Below are 8,563 nucleotides of genomic sequence, written 5' to 3' on the forward strand. Positions count from 1 at the left end.
AGGCTCGCCAAAAACGTACCCCACGGCAACGCACGGGTCAACAACTAGTTGAATTACTAAACATTCTCTATAGATTTGCAAGAGGATAGCAGCTAAATGGCTACCGTAAAGTAGCTAACACTTCAAAAACTCAAAACGCTGTAAAAGATATGAAGGGAAAAAAAAAACTTGAATAATTATTGATGTTTCTATAAATGTTCCATCATTATTGCAATCCGAAGCAAAAAAAAAATGTAAAATAAGCCACAAAAAAGGAAAAAAAAAAAGAGCGAGAAAGAATAACATAGGCTTCGTTTCAAATTGTTTAGAAAGATATATTTTTATTTTTTCAAATCTATAAGATATATTTAATTGAGAGCATGTTAAAAGAACAAAAAAAAAACACCTGTAGAAATAATAAGCGTGGGCAAGTAAATTAGTTGACGATTATGCCTATCAAAATCTTGTACATATTCTCTTCCAACGCCATAAAGATTTCTAGTAACATCATGAAACAACAAGATTAAAGTTTTTTACACATTTCTAAAGAATTTTTCGAGTAAAATGTTAAAAGAAACAAAAATGAGACGGGCTTCAGACCTCAGAATATTAGTTACCTTGACGCCTCCTTTTCATTCTTTCAAGTGCACCAAGACGGGTCTCACCATCTCCATTTTCTTTTTCTTTTTCTGCTTCTTCATCTCTTTTTCTGATAAGCCCACCAAACACAGCATCAGGTACATCTTTCTGTGCAATCTCAACTTTTCCATCACCATCTTCTTCGTCACTATCGCTCCCTTCCGGAAGATCGATCTCTTCTTGGTTTTGTAGTATTCCTGATTCTTTTTGCGATACCTGTACACCAGCACTTACAAATCCAAGCTTTCTAGCAGTAGTATCATTGGAAGGAAGGTTTTCCGGGTCAGCAGGAGCCAACTGCCTTTCTAAAGCAGCCATTCCATCTTCAGGGGTACCGGCATCTACAGTTGACTTCTGCATTAAAAACTCCGGGAGCATCACATGTGTCTGCAATAAACCATCAAAGGGCATTAGTATCATGATTATTGTCTAGTTCTACAACCACAAGAATTGACCCCCCTCTACGGCTCTACCCTTATCAAATCAACACTTTACAGAATTGGCTAAAATAGAGGTGTCACAAAATAGATAATCAGCATGTTCAGGTCAAAAATAGATACATTAGAGGCGAATCAAGATAGGTCAAGTCCATTTTGGTTCATCAAAAAATCCAAAATTATTTAGAATATAACTGGTTTATATATGATTAACAAAATTAAAAAAGAATATGATTTAAGAAATTATGCACGTTACTTCATACAGGTTTTGACCCATTTGACATGCCTTTTAAGTTAACTTTAATTACCTATTTGACCAGTTCAAGGAAAAACATAACCCATATGGACTATTTCACAAGGTAAAAACCAGCACCCGCTTTTTACAAGTTAATTTGATTTAATTGCACAGAAAGACCTGCAGGCGAAGCTTGGAGAATTTCATAACGCCAAAGACTCAAGCAAAAACTTCCCTTCCCAACCCTCCCATAGACGTAGAGAGCCTCAGACACCACAATCGTGCTTCAAACAAAAAATCAACATCAAGGACCCTCCAAGCCGGTCCTTGAACCCCAGTTATTACGCATTAAGAAAGAGTCAACCGTTACTTTGGACAGTCCAGTTATAACCGCTCTGACCTAAACTTATGGACTTCTTTGGGCCTAGTGGTCCTAAATCCCAATTACTAAGTAGCTCTGAGCCTCTGACCAAACAATTTATCACAGAATGGTTTATGAACTTTATAATTTTGTATTCCATCACCACATAATTTAACTATTATAATTATTATGTTATCAAAATAAGTGACAATTAAATGTTGGGACCAAGTTTAGTTTGCAAATTTATTTATATATAATTAATAAAATTGCTAGAATAGCATATTCCCTAGAAAATATGTGGTAATTAAGAAAATCAATGTTTTCACTAAAGCTTTCAAGAAAATAAACTAATCTTGTCCAGCAGCCCCGTTAAGGCCTATAAACTGGCTTCCTAAGATCAGGCCTTACAGGATCGGTTAGACTCCATTCACAGACCTATGCAGCTCTGCTACCATCTGGTAAGTTAAGAACTGTACTGACGTCATGACTCACGACAGTGATTATTGAGGTGAAGAGGAACACAAAACTGGGTAGTAAGTCCTAGTGAATTCACAGTGTGTCTCATCTTATATATGAAGATAATTCTAAAATAAACTAGAAGAAAAGGGCGCTAGAATCTTTAGTTGGAGAGGATCTCTTGGACCCTTAAAAATTTACTAATGGGCGAAAATTATCAGCAAAAATGGGTTGCATACCTGGCTATGTCTAGTAGAAACACTCCTCTTAATACGAAGCATGTCGCGGAAAGTATCCTCGTTACCATGTTGTACTTCAAAATCATGCCACTTCTTCCAAAAATCACCATCAGAGCGTGGATCCGCAAGCCAAGATGCATAAACATATATTTTACGGGCACGATCAATTTCTCCAAGACTCTTCTCAAGCTCTGCATACTTGATGCACATCTTCATGGCATCCTTCTCGGGAAGCCCATCAGAAACAATTGCCTGTTCATAAATCTCCCTAGTTTTAGGGACTCCAAAAATTTCAGCTGCACGTGCTATGTAAATTTCATACATGCTCAACTTCTCATTAGCTGGGACAGCTTTTGCTGCTTGATCATAAACTCTCATTGCTCGTTTAGCTAGACCATAATCCTCCTCCAACTTAGCATATTGAAGATACAAGGGCTTCACAACTTCAGAAGGAGCCTGTTTAACAATCATAAAGATCAAACCAAAAAGTTGCAACCATAGAGATCAACCCAGTAAGGGGTTCCTCAGTTAGAACTGCGGAAGCATAGATAAAAATATGCAAAAGAGTACCAGTGACTATTATCATTGCCATAACGATGCCTGCTTCATAATAAATAATCATTATCGATACAATTAACTATGCATTTCATAGTGAACATATCCGAATAAGAAAACTTGAATGACAAAATGACCTCTGACACAAGAGGTGACTCAAACATTGAACAAAACATAAAACCTATTTTCTTATCTGCGAAGTAATCTTGAGCACATAAAACCACGGCAATGAACCCATCTTCTTGAGAAGAAAGATAGAAATTAGAAAGATTGTAGATATTGTAAGCAACCTTAAAGCAAAACCTTGATGTCCTAATCTAGGCCTGTTTGAAGTGTTGAACATATATCCAAAATCAAAAAAACTCATGAAATAGCAAGAGGCGAAGTTGACAACATAACTTTGATGAAGTTTCATTTGCTGCTTTCATATTGATGCTTTTTTCTATCATTGTTAAACCAATCTTAGCTGTTATTTATGCCTAAGATAGAGATGTGCGAAACGGATTCTTTATATCTTTTACTTTAAAGTTGAATAACCAGAAGATTGCATATATATCTAGAACCAACATACAAAGCAAGCAACGACCTATATTCTATAGGATATACAAAACTAATCAAAGGGCAAAAAATCATCTAAAAATGTGAGTTACAAATAACTGTCAAACCATGAATTGCAGACCAAAATCATGAAGAACTGAAGATAAAAGCAACTCAATGATCCAAACAAAGCAGCAAACATCATGAGCTAGACTAAGAATGGCAGATCAATTCAAACCACAGAATGCAATATAGGAGAATGTGGTGGGAGCTGAAAAGAAAATAGGTGTGGGGTTCACAGGGCAATAAAACTGACCTCCCTCAATATAGCGGATAATACTTCAATACTTGCTTTCAAGCAATGCATGATTGCACTATCAGAAACCAAACCAGTGTACTCTATGCAGGGACAAACTAAGCTACAATCATAGCTAGAGGTGACAGATGAATGCATCAGCAAGTTGCAGGAGTGGAATATAGATAATGTTTGCATTTAAGACAGGTTATGTAATGTCCCAAAAACACTGTTTATCCAGTTTTTAAGTATCGTAATACACAAATAATGCATTGAATTTGCTTACAAATCAAAATTTTTTATTGTTTTCATTATAATTATTATATAACACAACATAAGAGGTTTTATCTATCAAATATACACTTCTAGCAACCTTCAAGCTATCTGAACCTTTCCCTTTTAGCTCAGTTTTATCATTTGACATGTTTGAGATTCAAATGAACCCAAATCGACCCATTTTAAGTAAACAGATCAAAGCCACCACCTCCAGAACAAACTAATATTGTGAGTACATGAGAGAAAATATACCATATTGTCGACATATAAAGCATATATGCATAAAACAAACCGCATGAGTGGCCATTACCAACTTCCTATATAACAGTGTTCCCAAATTGCATGAAAGTAAAACATGTAGTTAATTAAGGTAGAATGCATATGCAATATGCCAAACACTCATCTCAAATTTTATCCATATGTTCATGTTAAAGATTATAGTCGTAATTATGGATTAGGTATTTAGGTCTGAAGGAAGATTAAACATACCATTTCAACAGCATGCTCAAACAGCTCTCTGGACCTTTCAAGTTTGGACTTCCCGTATCTTTTCACAAACTTCGAGAGATAAGTAACCCAAATGTCCTTCACATGAGGATATTTGAAGATCTTCACCCCTCTTTCATAGACCTTAAAAGCATCTTCAAAGTACTTGTTATCCTAAAATGCATGCGAGTGAAATTTGAGTTTTGACACATTGGGTACAAGAAAGGTAACATAAAGAAAAAAGCAATCGAGTCAGTGAGAAAACTGGCAGAGGAAATATTTTTCAGTGAGAGTGACTAGCATACCTCTAGCAGCATTGCATAGTTTATAATAATCTGCGGTGTAGCAATTCGTAGATCCAAGATCCTCTCATATACAGTACGGGTGGATTCCAAGGTGCCCAGACTCTCTTCTAAATCCACATAAAAAGTCCAAAGCCTTAGCGATTTGTGCAACTTTATTTGTACTGGTTCATTGCCATCAGCAGCCACTGGAGTAAAAGTTTTGAAAGAAAAATAACAGGTAAGTACAAGTTGCATTCCATTTAGCCATTTATATGGTGATATACAGAAGAAAAAACAATACAGAACCTACCCCAAAAGTCTCATAATTCATAAAGGTGATTCGGCATATTCTTTATCTAATGAAAGAGATTTATGGTTATATCATAAGACTGGCATAGCGAGTCCAAAGAATGTCCACCTTAGGAAAGAGACAATGATCGCTGATGTAAAGTCTTCTTATATGTAGTTACTGTTGCTTCATACGTATACATATATCTAAGAACATTTGAAAAATTGAGAAGATATAGGTGAGAACACCTTAAAATTTCTTGCGTAGCTACTCTTTGTTAATCAGTGATATATAATATTCATCTTATTGTTGTCAACACCTTCAAATTTCTTGCATAGCTACTCTTAGAACACCGTGTGGGGTAGTTTTCGTGCTTTAGGCTATCAATGTAATTTTTATGCACGTCTTTCACAGTCGTGTAATTATATAGTAGGTTAAAATTTTAACTATTGTTATTTGACTAATGCAAGTACACAAAGGCTTGCTACAGCCCAGCAATAGTACAACTCATACTCTTTTGATAATAGCTGCACACGAAGACAAAAACTGTACTTATCTTCTACAGGTGTTAGTATGTAGTATTTTGAATCAGGCAATTGAATCAGTGATAATGTTAGCAATTTGTGCAGTTTGTCCAATAGAAAAGGAAGCATCCACAATTGTTTTGGTTGATAATGTAATTAAATGCTAAAAACCAAATATAAAGAGGCGGTCGTACAACATAATCTGGTTCCATTAAGCAAAACTTACACATTATGTTAGTTTTAATTGATTTCTATTATTTTCTTGCTATTTTTTGGAATCAATTTAGGGTTGTTGTTTTTGCATGTTAACTGTTGCAGGTTTATCCAGTTTTCCACTAAAGATTAATGCAGTTTGATGTAGTATCTGATAGTGGTTTATGCAGCTTTCAGCTCCAAAATATAAAAAAAATATAGAGAGAGAAAAAAACAGATTCTAACAAACATATAGTAATGATAGAAGTATAATTGTACCTCTGCGTTTCACTTCAGCGGATGGTTCAGCTGTAGCACGCCTCATTAGTTCCAATGCTCCCTTGAAATTTTTGTGTCTGAGCTCCATTTCTGCCCATTCACACCAAACACTAGCAAGATTATCCACAGCTTTATAGTTAACTTGCACAGCCTTATCAAAAATCACCCTTGCATTAGCAATGTCCTTATGAGTTTCATACAATTTAGCAAACGCAACCCACAAGGTATGAGGTTTGCCAACCGCTTTCATTGGGTCAATTGTTCGTACTGCTTCTGTATATGTTAAGATCTGCTTTGTTGGATTCCCTTCAAAGATCTTAACTCTCCTATGCCACTGTTCAACATTATGAGGATTTTGACGAAGAAGAACACTATTAGCGAGTTCGGGCCTTCTATCCATAAGATGCTCTAATCTCGCTATCCTCAAATCAACATCTTTATCGTCTGACAACCAAAATTTCTTAAGCTTCTCCTCCAACTTTCCCACATTTAGCCGATCCTCTTCTTCCTCATCTCCATCATCATCTTCAACACCGTTTTCCTCTTCATCCTCGCTCTCACTCAACCCTTCCATCTTCAAAGCAAGCACACTCTCCTCAAACTGCGAATACGCGTCAAAAATCACACTAAAATCCCTAACAGTAACAACCGTCGTCATCCCTTCTTCAAATACATCTCTCGCCTTCTCCAACAACTTCCTCCTAATATAATAATCCGCCAACGAAGTCCAAAGCCGACCCACCTCATCACTAAACTTCCTAATCCCGCCTCTAATAATCGCATCAACATTCAACCCCGAAATCTCACTCGCATGTTGCGTAAGCAAATCACAAAGCTCCAACCACAACCTATGTTTCGTCTTCCCTTTAATCGAATAAAACCTATCGTCATTCAAAACACCCGCCAACCTCTCCGCAGCCTCTTGCCACAACTCCGAATTCAACAAAAACTCAATCAAATCCTCAATATGACCCGGATCATACTTCAAATACCGTCTATAAACCCTTAACGCCGTCTCAATCGGAACCCCTTTCTGACTAACAAAAACCAAATACTTCTCCCAAATCCTATCGTGTTGCGTAACGGGCAACGCGCATAACGCCCTATCAAACGCTTTACGTGTCCTAGTAACTAGCTTTTGTTCAGTCAAACTAGTCAAATACATAATCCAAATTCTAGGCATTTTATGCATAGTAACTAAGGCACGTTCAAATGTATTATTTAAAGCCTGATATTGCGGATACGAAACGGGTAAATTACGTACCAATTCGAGTCGTTCTCGGAGATACGCGTGCCAGAGTTTGTAGCTTCCTGGTAATGCTTTTAGTGCTCGTTCGTAAATAACGGACCGTTTTTTGAACGGCGCGTCGGTTCGGGCGATTAAATATCGCCACCATAGTTTTAGACTGAATGGATTTCGGAGAAGTTCTTCTTCGTACAGAAGGTCATCTTGTGACGGATATAAATCGGAAGGAATTGTTGACATTGATATTGGAATCGAAACTGAAGTTGGAATTGATTTGATTGTGTGTGTGTGTGTGATTTATTTTGATTTATTTTGATTTCTGGACTGGAAAGAGATGGGATTTTGAGTGTGGGTTTTAAAACCCTAGTTTTTTTTTTATTTCGGGAGATAAAAAGGAGGAAAAGATATTATGACGTTTTTTCGAATAATCTGGGTATAATAGATGAAGTGGATAATCTATGTTAAACACTTAAACATACACTTTAATATACTTAATAAAATTAAGAAAAAATGGATTTAAGTCGATAAAAAATATATTTTTTTTAACTTAATAAATAAAAAAATAATATATATTATCAATTTAAGCACTTAATATTCTTTAAAAAGAAAACAAAACAGACCCATGACGACATTTTTCCGAAAATATATGATGGATTCAATAATAAAAAATATGTATTATTCCATAATTGTAATTATAGTTAATTACTGAAATTGTACTTCACGCTTGGCCAATATTGCTGCTTTCATATATTTCCTTTCGAAATTACGCAGATCATACCCCATGTAAGCAATTCTCCGCTCGCACCATACTTCTGGCCAACGTCGTCACGTTTCCGTTAAACCCCCCTCACGTGACTTGCATGTGAGGGGTAAAAACGTAATTTTGCACCTGGAGCTGCATTGAAAACTCTTTTTATACCCCAATTTCATCTTCATTTACACATTTGAAGTCGTGAATCTACTTTGGCAAACACGAGATTCAAGTGGCAAATTACGTTTTTACCCCTCACGTGCAAGTCACGTGAGGGGAGTTTAACGGAAACGTGACGGCGTTGGCCGGAAGTATGGTGCGAATGGAGAATTGCATACATGGGGTATGATCTACGTAATTTTGAAAGGAAAGGTATGAAACCAGTAATATGGGTCAAACGTGAGGTACCATTTCAGTAATTACCTCTTGTAATTATAATGGGATTAAGGTTATAGATTAATTATAACCCTTTTATATAATTATTAGCTAGAAAAATAAGTTAA

General features: G+C 36.1%; 1 protein-coding gene across 1 annotated transcript; it reads right to left on the bottom strand.

Moving 5' to 3' along the window:
* Positions 1-390: 390 nt before the first annotated feature.
* Positions 391-7,628, bottom strand: LOC122582171 (pre-mRNA-splicing factor SYF1). Its single transcript, XM_043754529.1, has 5 exons — positions 6,064-7,628; positions 4,801-4,985; positions 4,499-4,669; positions 2,347-2,802; positions 391-1,005 (listed from the first exon to the last, which is right to left on the bottom strand). The coding sequence occupies exons 1-5, from the start codon at positions 7,547-7,549 to the stop codon at positions 589-591; spliced, it is 2,715 nt and encodes a 904-aa protein (XP_043610464.1). The 5' UTR covers positions 7,550-7,628; the 3' UTR covers positions 391-588.
* Between the last annotated feature and the right edge of the window lie 935 nt (positions 7,629-8,563).

Source organism: Erigeron canadensis, chromosome 9 (genome assembly GCF_010389155.1).
Source record: "Erigeron canadensis isolate Cc75 chromosome 9, C_canadensis_v1, whole genome shotgun sequence".
Classification (NCBI taxonomy): Eukaryota; Viridiplantae; Streptophyta; class Magnoliopsida; order Asterales; family Asteraceae; genus Erigeron; species Erigeron canadensis.

Coding starts and splice junctions, on each gene's coding strand:
- LOC122582171 (XM_043754529.1), bottom strand. CDS start 7,549: ATGTCAACAATTCCTTCCGATTTATATCCGTCACAAGATGACCTTCTG. Junction 2,803..4,498: donor TTGAGCATGCTGTTGAAATG/GTATGTTTAATC, acceptor ATTGTTAAACAG/GCTCCTTCTGAAGTTGTGAA. Junction 1,006..2,346: donor TTTCTACTAGACATAGCCAG/GTATGCAACCCA, acceptor GGTTTATTGCAG/ACACATGTGATGCTCCCGGA.